This window comes from Pangasianodon hypophthalmus, chromosome 8 (assembly GCF_027358585.1).
Source record: "Pangasianodon hypophthalmus isolate fPanHyp1 chromosome 8, fPanHyp1.pri, whole genome shotgun sequence".
Lineage (NCBI taxonomy): Eukaryota > Metazoa > Chordata > Actinopteri > Siluriformes > Pangasiidae > Pangasianodon > Pangasianodon hypophthalmus.
This window is the reverse complement of record NC_069717.1, coordinates 19,590,595-19,606,061: the sequence shown is the minus strand read 5'-3', so window position 1 is coordinate 19,606,061 and position 15,467 is coordinate 19,590,595. Positions and strand designations below refer to the sequence as shown.

Below are 15,467 nucleotides of genomic sequence, written 5' to 3'. Positions count from 1 at the left end.
TATACCTATACTACTATGTACTGTGCTGCTGTACTTTTGTTGTGTGTTCTGATGAAATACCTTTTAAGCTGTTCTGTGGATCTGTCGGTAAAGAGTAACGTTGGAAAGAGAGGTACGAATCTGTTGATAAGAGAGTTAAGGTACAGAGTGATGGAAGAATGACTAAAAGTATTCTGACTACACTTTCAGATAAGAGAGAAGGTAATTAAACCATTCCTGAATAATTTTTGCAGTGTGGCAGGGAGCATTATTCTGCTGAAAGAGGCTACTGCCAATAGGGAATACCGTTGCCATGAAGGGGTTTACTTGGGCTGCAACAATGTTTAGGTAGGTGGTATGTGTCAAAGTAACATCCACATGAATGCCAGGACCCAAAACTTCCCAGCAGAACATTGCCCAGAGCATCACACTGTCTCCGCCAGCTTCCCTTCTTCCCATAGTGCATCCTGGTGCCATCTCTTCCACAGGTAAGCGACACACACGCACCCCGCTGTCCAGATAATGTAAAAGAAAACATGATTCATCAGACCAGGCCACCTTCTTCCATTGCTCCATGGTCCAGTTCTGATGCTCACATGCCTATTGTAGGCACTTTCGGCGGTGGACGGGGGTCAGCATGGGCACTCTGACAGGTCTGCGGCTACACAGCCCCATACACAGCAAACTACAATGCCTTCGCTCCCCATGTGCATCAGTGAGGCTTGGGCGTCCATGATCCTGTCGCCGGTTCACTGGTTGTCCTTCCTTGGACCACTTTTGGTAGGTACTAACCACTGCATACCAACAACACCCCACAAGACCTGCTATTTTAAAGATGCTCTGACCCAGTCATCTAGCTGTAACAATTTGGCCGTTGTCAAAGTCACTCAGATCCTTATTCTGGCCCATTTTTTCCTGCTTCCAACACATCAACTTCGAGAACTGGCTGTTCACTTGCTGCCTAATATATCCCACCCCTTGACAGTGCCATTGTAATGAGATAATCAATATTATTCACTTCACCTGTCAGTGGTTTTAATGTTATGGCTAATCTTGTGTGCGTGCGTGTGTGTGTGTGTGTGTGTGTGTGTGTGTGTGTAGCACATTTAAACACGAACAGTTCAGGTATTTCAAGCAAGATAGCCAGATCCCTTCAGCCTTTCTCTGGAGAACATCTGGTGCTTTGTGAATAAATGTGTTGATTCTTAGTGATGAAATATATTTCCAGTCACTATCCACCACCCAAGTGCGCATGCGCGCACACACACACACACACACAAATTCCAGCATACATCACTGCAAAGAATTCTTCACAAGCAGAAATGTGATACAAAAATAGCTGCTTTATTTAGAAATTGAAAATGTATCTGTATAGTATATGAAACTAAGCAGATAAGCTGCCATCAATCTTTGATTTTTGTGTCAGTTTTCTCAAAAAATTTGCAGGACACCAATAAGTCAGGACCTGAGTATGCTCAGTAGATATACCAGATAAAAACAGAATGTTATTAGAGTGTTACAAATACTTAAATTCTAGTCAAAACTGATGTTCACAACACAATATGACTATTAAGATAGATTATTTCCCCACAAATACTGATTACGTTAGGCAATTAAATTATTTTAAATATTACATAAATTATGCTTTTAAGAATAAATTATAATTCTTCCCAGTTTCTCTGCACATCTTTACTTTCTTCTCAATTTTGAATATTAAATATATTGTGTAAAGAGTATCATCAAGATACATAAGTGTATATTTCTATACCAACAATAGTAACATGAGCCACTGCACAGTAATGTATATATAAATGTTTATCTTATAAGATTTTATATGTCTTGAGTATTAGGAAAAAACAATGTTCCAAACATTTACTTAAAAACTAAATGTTACAGAAAAACCTTGTCATGTATTAACTGATGGACCATATTAAGTTACAGACCATATTTCTGTTAAAACTATAATCAAGGCAGATTTTCCCTGCAAGGACAGAAGCAAGATACAGCCAAAGTATGCATAAGGAAGTTCTTAAACACCTCTGGAACAACCTACAGGCACACCTTCTTATACATGTGCACTACAGTGTACCTATGAGAATTTATGCAGTTTTATACACAAGGCAATATTTAGATATTTAGAAGCTTTCATTTAATTATTTTTTAAACTTTTACATGATTTGTTAGATGTGGATACAGTATTTTAGTGAGGGTTTCAGCTACTACGAGCCTCCAGAACAGCATCAACGCACCTTGGCTTCAATTCTACAATACTCTAGAACTGTACTGGAGTAATAGACACCATTTTTCCATAAGATATTCCCACAAATGTTGTTTTTATGATGATGATGGTGTGTGTGTGTGTGTGTGTGTGTGTGTTCCAAGGGTTGCTTGGATCATATCCATATTGTAGCAAATATGGTTATGATTCCAAAAATTTGAGGTACCATTTCATAACATTTCCTTGCTACTATTCTACTATATTTCTATATATTTGAAAAATCAAACTTAATTTTATTGGTTTGTTCATATTGTTTGTTATTTGCTGATGTAGGCACATTGTACTAGTGCTTTGTTGTCATTTAGATCTCCTGTAGTAGATCAGCAGGGAAGAAGCCGAGTTTACGGCCTGTACTGACTTTCAGATAGCCGTTCACTTCCTCTCCTTTCTTCACCACTATCTGCAAGAAACACACAGGAGAAAAAGTCTTAAGACGCTGGATCACTGGGAGCTCAGATACTAACTGGTGGTGAATCTCAGTTTGAGAGCTGCAGGAAAGTCACATTGCACAGTTTATTCACAAATCACTGACACATGTCATTCTTGGCTTTTTTTTTTTTTTTTTTTTTTGATTTTAAATAATATATTTGTTTTTTGCTCAACAAGGTAGTAAGTTGTAGTAGCTAGTGGTGAATCAACTTTTCCCTTAATTTTATTTTATGCTAGTTTACAGTAATGCTTACAGTAATGCCTTGTGGAAAATTATCAGGAAATACAATACTGTGCAAAAGTCTTAGGCACCCTATTTTTTTTAGTACAAACTTTGTTATAGATTTTTATTTTATGACTTCTACATTACAAAAACATTTTAAATTTCCAAACATTAGTTTTCCAGCACAAAATTAAATGTTACAGAAAAAAGTTTGTATGTCAGTAAAGAAAGCAGCATATTACATAAGAGACACTTTTTCAGATAAAAAAACATAATGAAGGCTGCTGGGTTTTGCTGCAAAAATAAGAAGCAAGTGTGACAGTCAAAGTCTCCAGAAGAACTGTGGCTACTTCTGCAAGATGCTCAGTAACACTTACAGCTCATTTCCTTATAAAACTGCACACACTGTACCTGAGACTACTATTTTTTTTTAAAGCGAAGGATCGTGACACCAAATATTGACTTTGTTTCTTTTATTACTGTTTACTGCTCTTTATAGTATTTTTTTAAATGTAGAAACATTTAATTTCATTATTTTTGAAGGCATCTTTGCTGTACAGCATTTCTTTGCATGTGCCTAAGACTTTTGCACAGTACTGTACATTTTATATTTACATTATATAATTATATTACCTATTTTATACTGCATATAATCCATTTTATAATGTTGGTCTTAGTGTGACTGGAAAAGGAACGCTGAACTGAGTCATACGTGTGAAGGGCAACTCGACATGAGGAAAACAAGTTCATTGTTATCAAATGGCCTTAATCCCTAGGATTTAGAGCAGAGCAGTGCACATCAATAACCGTAGAAGAGTGGAACAAACACATTCCATCACCTAGGCAGGCTCCAGTGAGTCTAATAAATTGAGATTTTACCAGGCTATGCAGAGAACTGTTTAAAATGAGTAAAACTGAGATGAGGTCTACGGCAAAAGCAAGTATAAATTTTTTTCAATATTTAATATCTCTTATGGATCATTGGATGTAATCTCAACTAAGGGTTATTGAGTGTTATAAGCATGTGAACCTAAAGGCTGCTCAAGGGCATGTGTGTAATTCACAAAAGATATTACATTTTACTTCAAAACAGCAAACAGTGCAACAGGATTAAAATGTTTATTCTACGCTTGTGAATAGATTTATGCCATTCTTCCAAGAGCTATTCAGAATAGTAGAGTTATATCATCCACAGCACAGTAACAGATAACTCTCAAGAGTAATTCAATGTAAAACTGTTCTACTGGTCAGGAAGGGTTTTAAATATTAAAAAACAAACCAACTTTTAAATCTTTACAGATTTCTGTTATTTGGAACACACACATACCTGGTCTTTCTTTAGTGTGATCTGACCCATCTCTCTGTTCCCCACGAAGGAGCGTGTCACCTTATACACTCTCTCTCCTGCACGCACCCTGATGATGTAAGTCATGGGAAGGTAACCTGTTTTCTCCCCAATCTTACCCTAAAACAAACACACACACATGCACACACACTTAACTTTCTTCAGGTACAAGAAAACACATAGGAGATGTGTTGAGAAGTGATGGATTATCTACGAAAACTCACCCTCCACCATTCTTCATTAGAATCATCAATCACTGTAATACGATCACCAGGACTAAAACACACATAGAAACAGTAGACAGTTTTAACGACTGTTAAATACGTGTAGTTTTGAGCAAGGAGCACCTGAATCAAAAATAATAATAATAATAATAATAATAATAATAATACTGTGATCAGTATAGATGATGGAGGATATATGAAAAGAAAAGAATTATACACTTACTGGAAGTCCAGGTCATCCTTCTCTATTGCTTTGAAACGGTACAGAGCCAGGTAGTAGTGAGTCTGACTAAAAGTCTGCTGCTGCTTTTTATTCTTTAACATTTAGCAGACAAACACACTGTTAGTAACACACACGCAGTTTTAACAACAAAACAAACTGATATCATTAGCACGTTTCTCACCTTGTCGTCTGCAGCCGACTTGTCTTTTTTATCCGCATCCTGCTTTCCTTTGACCATAAAAGATAATAGCTAATGGTTTATAAGATACAAAAACAGTTTATACAGTAAAATAACAGATACTAAGATACAATAACAGTTTATAAAGTAAAAATACAGTTTATAAGATACAGAACAATTTTCAGCCAGTGCACAAAAGTAACTTAAATACAGCTAAAATGTTAGTTTCTGATACATAAATAATAATATTCTGTTAAAATACCATGGAACAAAACATATTAATTTTTTTTTTTTACATGCCAGTAAATGAACTACATGCTACTCATTACTGGATATGTCTCAGTTTATAGCAGCATCTTAATGTTTAAAATGATATAACTCAGCATGGTGTAATAAAATGCATTATACTGTATATATACTATACACTGTTCAGAATTCTCACTTCTGATTGGTCAAAAGGTGATAAATCATTTCCTATAAAAGCAGCTTAGACAGTCATTCTGGCTACAAGGCAGTACACAGATTTTAATATTAATATTATATCTATAATAAGAACTTTGATAGTGGACACACCACATAAACTGATTAAAATATGTGTGTAATTGTTGATGTGAAAGGCTTTTGTGAGGAGACATTTATTTAACATTTTTTGGAAGGAGTCTCCAGTGTCAGCACTTTCCAGTGAAAGTCTTCAGGATGGAAGGTTTTGAGCTTTCACATTAACATGACAATGCTTTTTTGTGTTACTAATTTTCAAGAGAAAAAGAGAAAAAACTGGGAAGGAAACGATTGTTTCTAAGTGCTATAACATAAGTGATAACAGGAACTAACTTGCTTTATGGATGTTCCACAACAGTAAATGTAGCTATGAACAAATATATAGTATGAAATGTCATTAATTAATAAATATTAATAAATAAATGTGTTGGCAAATTACTTTGGTGTAAGAGGAATAAAACATTTTGCATTAGGCTGCACCCTGTTGTTGATTATTTTCCTGTAACATCACACACTGTTGTGTTTTCATACTTACATATTATAATGTAAGTATTATATAATATATATAGTATACTTACATATACTGATTATAAACTGAGACCACTGAACATAAAATATATGTACCTCAATACAGTCAAATATTCCAGTCTTAAAAATGAAAGTCTTACAAATAAAGTAAAATAAATGACAGATGCCTATTGCATGAATTTTGCCCCAATTTAGTCTCATTTATTATTCATATTCTTATTAAAAACCCATACTGGCATTGTCAGGATTGTTATTTGATGAGATACTAATGATACATAATTTAAGGTAGTGCTAGTGTTTTTACCTTCACCCCCCTCTTCACCCTCTTTGGGCTGCTGAGCCTCTTCTTCCTCCATCATCATCATCATCATCTTGAAAGAATATGTTAAATTAAATTTATGTATATGTGTGTATATATATATATATATATTGAAATGGCATTCAGTGTAACAGACAAATGCACAAAAAACATGACACATCATTTGTAATAAATAAAAATCAATATATTAACATAAATACATACATAATTTGGGATGGAATAGCCAGAACAACAAAGGCATACATCTTATATATAAGATGAAAAAAAACTTTTAAGGTGATTTCAGATATTGATTTTCCTGTAACAAGTTAACTTTTTGCTTGCTGGAATGGAGCTTTATTAATGTCACTACACAGTAAGGGTCTTCTTCCTTATTACTACATAATGTCTAAAATTATGTACTAGAAATGAAAAACAAGTCAAATAAATATCTGAAAACATTTGCACATTGGAATCTGACTCAGGGTTTGGTGTGGAATTATAATGCACCCTTGTTTCCACTATGTTGGAGCATCCTCTAATACCACTGCACTCCTCTTCCCCCATTTCTGCGATAGTTTGAATGACTGAATGATGACATAATGACAAACACCTTTATAGCCTTAACAGGATTTCAAGAGTTCACTTACATTCTTTTTATCTTCTGAACTTTTCTTTCTCTCCTTATTTGCCATGATAACTCCAGTTCGCAGAGTGTCAAAGACTGGGTCAGTGCGATTTTGTTGGCCTACACACACACACACATATACACACATACACACACACATAAGCACAAGCACAATGTTTTTGGGGCTTAAGCTACAGTATTTCTGGAAATGTGTTTTATTATTATTATTATTATTATTATTATTATTATTATTATTATTACATGTTTTATGCAGAATCCTTTAATGCTAGGACCAATTCACTGAGTACACTATAAGGCCAAAAGTATGTGTACCCCTGAGAACTGAACATCCCATTCCAAAACCATAGCCATTAATATTGAGTTGTTCCGCCTTTGCTGTTTTAACAATCTTCCAAGAAGGCTTTGTGTCTGTGTCGTGCGTGTCTGTGGGGATTTGTGCTCATTCAGCCACAAGAACACAAGAGGTTGGGCATTGATGTCCAGCGAGAAGGCCTGGCGCGATGTTGGTGTTCCAATTCATCCCAAAGGTGTTTCCAAATTGGGGTTAAAGTCTGTGCAGACCACTTGAGTTCTTCCACACCAACCTTGGTAAACCATGTCTTCATGGACCTCACTTTGTGCACATTGTCATGCTGGAACATGTTTGGGCCTCTTAGTTCCAGTGAAGGGAAATCCTAATGCTACAGCATACAAAGACATTCTAGACAATTATGTGCTTTTAACTTTGTGGCTACAGTTTGGGGAAGGCCCTCTCATGGTTAGGTGTCCACATACTTTTGGCCTTATAATGTAATTGAGATAAAACCTGAATACATTAATCAGTGGAATCTATTTAGACATCATTGCTCTAACACTTTTGTAGTTTTAGTAATGTGATACTTACCAGGGTTATTTATCTCCTGATCATACAAAGGGGAGCTGTACGCTCGCCTGAAACCTGGGGGCTAAGAAAAGAGAATTCAAATGACCAACTTACAGTGTTGTGTTGTAATACTATGGCCATCATGCTACAGTTTCAGGCACAGAGATCTGAATGAATTTGACATATTGATGAATGATATCTCACTATTTTGCCAAAGCATCTCTGGAACTCCACATAGGATTGGCATGCATGATGAATATTGGTCTTGCAGTTCTTGCAGCGCAGGGCAAATTTGTTATTGACTGAGAAGAAGAGAGACAGAGGGAGAGATAGAGGGATTAGAGTGGCAAAAAAGCAGCTAACCATATTCAATGTCCAAAGACAAATTTACAGTGTACTCTCTTAGGATGCTTGTAAATCCTTAAAGCTGGCTTCTTGGCAGACACACATGTGGGTTTGCTCGCAGACGAACGTGTGTGTGAAAGCTCAATCAAACACATGCTGAGCTAATCATTGCAGAACTAATCGTACATTGGAAATAATGCTCTTTTTAACCCTAGGTAAAATATCAGAAAGCAAAAAAAGGAAAGGACGTAGATGAACCTACCTTTAAAACGGACATTGTAGTGAAGCGGAAATGAGGTCATGAATCATTAATGATCTGAATTACTGTATGTGCCAAAAGGTTAAGAACTTATTCCAGTGCTACTGATCATTTGTATTACATTCCTAATCACAACTCATAAAATGCGCTGCACAGAATCATCTTAATTTTGGAAATTATATCACATTATATAACAGCCTTTGCCACTGATCATACACATACATCTCAGTTACATAAGCTTTACACAAGAACCAGACAACTCTGAGTCTCTGTACTCCAGTTAATGCACAGAACACCAGAAATATATTAAATGCAGAAAGGCTGTGACATTAGGAGTCACATCCCATGACACAGCATTTTTGCAATACTGATGTCATGAGAGATGTTCAGCTATTGTATGTGTGCCAGGTCTGGATGTCCATTCCTTCACTGTATCAAGCTGCTTTAACCCATTTGTTCAGAGATCAAAACAGGGTAATTTCCTGTGTTTTACTCATTCAATTTTTTGGACTTTCTGTCCCAAAATTTAAGCACTGTACACCAGTGACTACGCACTTAAATGAAAGGACAAACATGGTTTATCATTTCATGGTACTAAATAAACTAAATAAACTACACCATAACTGTTGTTTCTACGCATAGCTGTATTTCTCCATTTTTATTGTTGTCATGTTGGAACACAATTTTTTGATTGTAAAGTATTTGGTTTGTGATGTGCCAGACACCTGGCCACATTACATCAAGAGCTCTGGCAGGCTGTGAACAAGTCCAGAGAGGCCACGTCTGTTCAGTTATTGAGTGCTCCACAACAAAGAGACAGAGAAAGCTCAAATTTTGTTGATATCATCACTATTTTCTTTATATGAAAGCTATAGTCAATGCCTAGACATCGGCGTCTGCGCCACTAGGGGGCCTGAACACAACAGGTCATCCACTGTACCTCCTTGAATCACTATGCAGTAACAATGTGTGCCAAAGACTCACGGACAATCATTCGAGCACAGACATCGCAGAACTTGGGTTTCTTGCAGTAGTGATCCTTAAACTTATGTGGCCTGTCATTCACTAGGACCACAGGCTCAGGAGTCGGGGGAGGGGGAGCCTCTTCTTCCTCTACCTCTTCATCATACAGAAAATATACCTGAGATAGATACAGATAGAGATAGAAAGGAAAAATGGTTTAATGGTTTAAAACTATAGATTCTGAGACAGCAAAATGTCTGTTGTTTGGGAACCAAGATGTTGGATAGCCTTATGATCACCATGAGATTACTCTGGATAGCACCACATAGAAACCATAAATATTGCAGTGGATCTTCTTCCTTGGATAGCCTTAGAACTGCAATTGCTAAGAACTGTAATTGCTCCATCATTGAACAGTTAATAACTGCAGTTTGATACTATAAACTTATAGTTAAAACTATAATGAATGCTGACTCTGAAATGACTCTGATGCTCATACTCAAGTTCCTGTTAACACAATTAGTACTTTTTTAATAACTATATGGTATACAGTCATCCATAAAAGATCGGTTCCCTTTTGAGTCTAGTTTCTCTCAAGGTTTCTTCCTCATGTAGTCTCAGGGAGTTTTTCCTTGCCACCATTGCCTCTGGATGGCTCATTAGGATTGCTCATAAATGTATAAATTCAAAATTTCTCGATTTCTCTAAAGCTGCTTTGTGACAATGTCCATTGTTAAATGCACTATGTAAATAAAATGTAATTGAATTATTTATAGCCTTAAGGATAAAACAATAATACATACAGTGTTGTCATCCTCTTTGACCACGTTATCAGGTACTGGCGGGTTATCATGGATATCCAGAGAGTCCTTATCCTCAAGTCTGTAATAAACACACACAGACTTGTATTACTATTGTTATTTTTCTGTTAACATGTGCAGTGGTGGGCTGGCTGCAGGCTTGCACAACATGTACAATGGCCCTGCACCTTTGGGGGCCAAGTTCAGAGACATGATTTTCTATTCTCTAAGCAACCGTTACACTTTCAACAAATGAAAATTTGGCATGAGGTATATGTCTTCTTACCACACATCTAAATGTGACACTGTGTTTTAGAATGCTGTTTAAGCCATATAATTACAAATAAATTACAAATAATTTATTCATTAACCTGTAAAGTTAAATTCATGTTCATTTCATGTGATAAACTGTTTATTTACACTTAACAAGTATCAAAATTTTAGTTCGTTACAGGAAGGTGTCCAATTTCTGACTGGATCTTAGAAGGCAAGTTTGTTCCGCATTGTAGACTACATTATCTGTGACCACATTATCAGAATGTCGCTGTTTTCATATTAAATTTAACATCTGGATATGTGAGAGATTAGAAAAAAATTCTGAAATGAACAAAGTCAGAACATTGGTTTCTTAAATGGAAAGTTAAATAATGTTTTTGGTATGTTTGGTTTAGAAAAAAATAAGAAAGAAAAGAAAAAGAATACTTACTGATCATACTGAGCCATGGTGCAGTATTTAATCCTGTAAGAACTTTGGTAGTAAGCAGACTCTGTGGCTGTAGTATAATTTAATAACACATACACACACACACACACACACACACACACGAAGAATGAAAAGAAAGAAATATGCAACTATTTTATGCCATATTCTCAGCCGTTTTGCTTCTTAATACATCCAACGTTCATGCAAATGAACACACACACACACAAAACTGCTACACACAGACAGACAAAACTCTGCCTCAGCAAGGCTAAATTTGAATCTCCTGCCAGACAGAGTTAAAGCAGTCAATATGAATTACATTTCAGGCATACATATTCTCTAAATAAATACAAGCAAACCTTTGACTAAATGGTTGTCATATAATATTTTTAGTGAAGGTTCTGCTATTGCTTTCATTAATAGCCTAATAAACATACAAAGACGCACTCATACATACAAACACACACATACGCACATCAAACAACACAGGCCAAAGTCACATACCTTCTGGGGTACTAAACCCCAGTCGTCAGATTAAGTTTTTTTTTGTTGTTTTTTTTTTTACGAAAAGTACCACAGCAAGATAATCAAGTGCCTAAAGTCCAGTCCAGTGGTGGCTGTAACAGTAAATATCCCTCTAACTGTATGTGAACTATAAACCGCAGTTGTTCTCCTGATTGTTAAAATAGGCATATGTCTGCGTGTCTGTCTGTCATGTTGAGTGGTTCAGACAGGTGAGTGCCTCAGATGGTAGATGACGAAGGGTAATAAGATACTTGCTAACTCTCTCTCTCTCTCTCTCTCTCTCTCTCTCACACACACACACACACACACACACGCTCACACAAACAGAGATCGAGAGAGCTATATGTCAATTAATACAGAGTTTTACAAACACTTCTAAAATACCTATGTGATAAATTTCACATCTATCTGTCAACCACAAATTTAATCCATGCAGTCCATAGTGTATTAGCCATTCACATAGTCCCTACTAGCTTTCATGAAATGTCTCTACCAACATTTTGGATTTTAATGGAGGGTAAATCACATAATAGGTTTGTCTTATTGTAAGCAGTTAGCTAGCTGACTTTGTTAGAATGTGACTCAGCAATTGCTGATTTGTCATTGGGGTCTATGGTGTCGCATGCTAATTGACATGTGCATGAGGAGGTTTAGTAAACATACATGTACAGCCTGTTCATATTTAAATGATGGATAGCTTGTTCTCATTATTTAAGGTGTTGGGTTTTCAAAATTATCCAAATAGATTCCGGGTAACCTCTATTTCAAGTGTCCCTATCAACTTTCAAGACAAAATTAAGCCCATATATTTAGACTTCCTCAGTTTACCAGCACATTAAAGACATTGAGTTGTTTCATTACTTACACTTCACATTCTTGCTCTTGTGTATTGTGTACACCATAATGCTCCAGTTTTACACTCAAACATACTTCATAATAAACTCCCATTTATTTCTTCTCAAAAATAACACTAGTGTAAATAAATATATACGTAATTCATTACCTTTCTATGCAATTTTCTCTTGCTGATTTATACTATGTATGTGTTTCCTGTCATGTTCCTCCTGTGTCCATGTGGGGTTCCTCTGGGTTCTCCAGTTTCTTCCTAAAACATGCCACTACAGTTAGGGTTGGACTGGCAACCTGAAATTGTTCCTTGGTGTAAATGAGTGTGTGAATGTGTGGAGCACACTGTCCAGGGTGTATTTCTGCCTTGTACCAAGTTGTTGTTGCTCTTTCTGCTGCTCCCGTTAGGGCTCACCACAGCAGATCCTCCTTTGGTCCTCCAGTTTTTACTTCGGATGCCCTTCCTGATTCCCTCCCATTTTCCAGAGTGCACTAGCGTGTGCAACCCCAGTGGCTGGGTTTGGCAGCTGACATGGGGCTTAAACCCATGACACTGAGATTAAGAGTCTCATGCTCTAACAAATGAGTTCACCAGGCACCCTGCCTTGTACCAAGTATTGCAATCATCAGTTATGAGATCAAAACACCTTTTGGTAAGACCAAAACACCAGATGAGACCAAAACACCTTTTGGCCATAGCAGCAAAAAAGGGATTGAATAGAACAAACTTCAGGCTCCATGCCAGTCTCACGGAGAGTGGAGAACTCCAAGATCCCAATATCCTCTAAAAGTGTCTCCAACTTAGACATTATACAAAGACCCTTAGTGGGTATCATGGACATCCTGATACTCTGAATAGGGTGACATTTGTAAACTACCTGGGGCTTGCATTGATCCTTCTGTATAAAATCAGTTCACCATGTCAGTAATATTGCAGATTGACACATAGTCAATCTAACACTACATAAAACATTTATTAATCTTTCTATATACAGTTTACAAACATCAGTGTACTGAGAGTAATTTATTAATTTATTAATTATTATTATTAATACTCAACGGGATATCTAAAATCCATAAAGGCCATAAAGATAAAGTAATACCAATCATTATTTTAATAAATGTTTGAAGAATATTGTGAAACAATTGATAATTATATCAATGTAATTTATCAATTCAAAGTTTATCAATTTTCTTTTTCATTGGCCAGTTAAGTGCCAATAAAGGGTGTCAGTAAGGCAGCTTTGTTTACCTTTTAGACTTTCTAACCCACAGTTTCCTTTTGTTTTCATTATGCTGAACCATTTATATTTTACAAATGTTGGATTCATTCTTTTTTTTTTTCTTTTAAATGGAGTACATGAAATGCTGTATATGAGCTGTGATAAAATCACAGAAGAGACAAGAATAGATTCTGTATCAGCAGACAGCATGGCACAGACACAAGGTCTAATAGGTTCAAACTGGCACCTGTGTTTTGTGTATTTCAGTAATCGGTTAGTGATTAAAAGTATTTACACTTTGCTGTCCCCTTTGCTGGTTATGAAGTTTGGAAAAATTAGCATTTAACACACTGGACTCAGAAGAAGTTTAGGATCCATATGCAGGAAGGCTTTCTTGACAGCACTAGTAGATAATTCAAAACCGAAATCCAAAAGGGCAGAGTAGTTACAGGTCAGAACACAATCAGCATCAAACACACAGCTACCAGGCTAATAGGGATGAACAAGACTCAGCACTTTGGCAACAAGAGAATTGGCAAGACTTTGCGATGGGTCAGAGGTTGTGCTAGAACATGAGAGCATGACCTCTGCTGGCAGGGAGGAGTAATGTCCTGAGCTGGTTATATTTATCCAGTGTGAGTCATTTAAAATCTTGTTATATTTGAATGTACAAACATGTCCAAGAAAATAAGAAATAAAGCAAATTATTGGTTATATATTGTGACAGTTGTGCTCAGAGAGGTGTAAAAACATTGATTGTAGAAATTCATATTTATTAAAAAAATGCTGGGTTAAGCAGTGGGGTTGGGTATTTTTATATTATTATTATTATTATTATTATTATTATTATGTTAACCCAACTTTTTGGTTGTTAGCACAGTGTTGCCATTAGAACCCTACATATGGTTTAATGCTGTTCTTTTCAACGTAATTTATGTATTTTGTCATTTTTCTTTGGTTTATCTATTTTCGTTGTGTATAGGTGATAATTATACATTTATTAATATTCAATTATTTAAACTGCATTTTATCATGCATGGTTTAGCTGGGGTTCTTTTTAATATATATATAAGTAAAATTGCATAGTATACCCTGCTTAATGTAATAAATCATATTAGTCGAATACATTTAAAAGAAATAAGAAAAATGTCAATGAAACATAAACACCGTAAATCTTTGGTACAATGTCTGAAAGATGTGAAATGAGGTTCTCTGGACTATAGTCTCAGTAAGAGCTTCTGGTGCATGTTGGACAGTGCATGCACATTCATGAGACTAGACTATCATTTCTAGCTGTTCAGCCCATCCCAAAACTGGCCATCAGCTCCTCAACCATTTGATTATCACCAAATAACACCTATAAAAACATTTATCATATGGAAAAATATTTGGGGAAATAAATATACAAGGTCAACTAAACTTGCAAAATGACATAACACTATCCCTGAATATAATTTGTTGAGATGTAACTTAAAATGGAAGTTTGGCTTGTTTTCCATTCACGTGCATGGAATGGGTGGGGTTAAAAATTGTACAGCGGCCAGCCAGTAGATGTCCTCAGAAACATTTTGGCCTCAGTTTTTAACCCCTGTTACGATGTCCACCCATATCTACAGTCTTTCATAGTGACTCAGTCCTGGTTCAGGATATAACAAAACACATACCAATGGGTTATGTGTAGAACCCCACATGCTAGATTGCTTTTAAAACCCAAACATTGGTTCATTATGACCTAGCAATGGGTCATTGTTTCCCTTATTTATGAAATGACCTCAGATGGGTTCAGTTTAACCCAGCATTTGTGACTGTGAGTGATAAGGGTTTTTTTTTTATTACGATTATTTTTATTAGAGTGTTCATGGGGAGTGTTTATTTCTTTGTTCTCACAGTAGCCTATATAAATGAGTATACTGAAAAATGCATGCATTGTTTAGAGAAATTAAGAATAGCAACCCTTTTTCCTAAGATGTGTGAGCACTACTGGTTTCTTTGGTCAGAGAATGATGTTAATATGCTGTTCTTAGCCCCTATGCTCAGATCAATAATCTCTTAAACGTCCTCCTTGCACGGTGTTGAGTTCCGAGAAAGC

At 36.1% G+C, this 15,467-nt stretch overlaps 1 protein-coding gene across 2 annotated transcripts; it reads right to left on the bottom strand.

Annotated features, from left to right (window-relative positions):
* Positions 1-1,302: 1,302 nt before the first annotated feature.
* Positions 1,303-12,560, bottom strand: stac3 (SH3 and cysteine rich domain 3). 2 transcript variants are annotated; one of them, XM_026925147.3, is made up of 13 exons: positions 12,313-12,560; positions 10,788-10,854; positions 10,085-10,163; positions 9,303-9,459; positions 7,919-8,016; positions 7,736-7,796; positions 6,854-6,951; positions 6,210-6,276; positions 4,883-4,929; positions 4,702-4,793; positions 4,479-4,530; positions 4,237-4,374; positions 1,303-2,657 (listed from the first exon to the last, which is right to left on the bottom strand). In XM_026925147.3, the coding sequence occupies exons 2-13, from the start codon at positions 10,802-10,804 to the stop codon at positions 2,559-2,561; spliced, it is 1,005 nt and encodes a 334-aa protein (XP_026780948.1). In that variant the 5' UTR covers positions 10,805-10,854; positions 12,313-12,560; the 3' UTR covers positions 1,303-2,558. The 2 variants fall into 2 exon arrangements, with proteins under 2 accessions (XP_026780948.1, XP_026780947.1); XM_026925146.3 differs by lacking the exon at positions 12,313-12,560 and adding an exon at positions 11,289-11,507.
* Between the last annotated feature and the right edge of the window lie 2,907 nt (positions 12,561-15,467).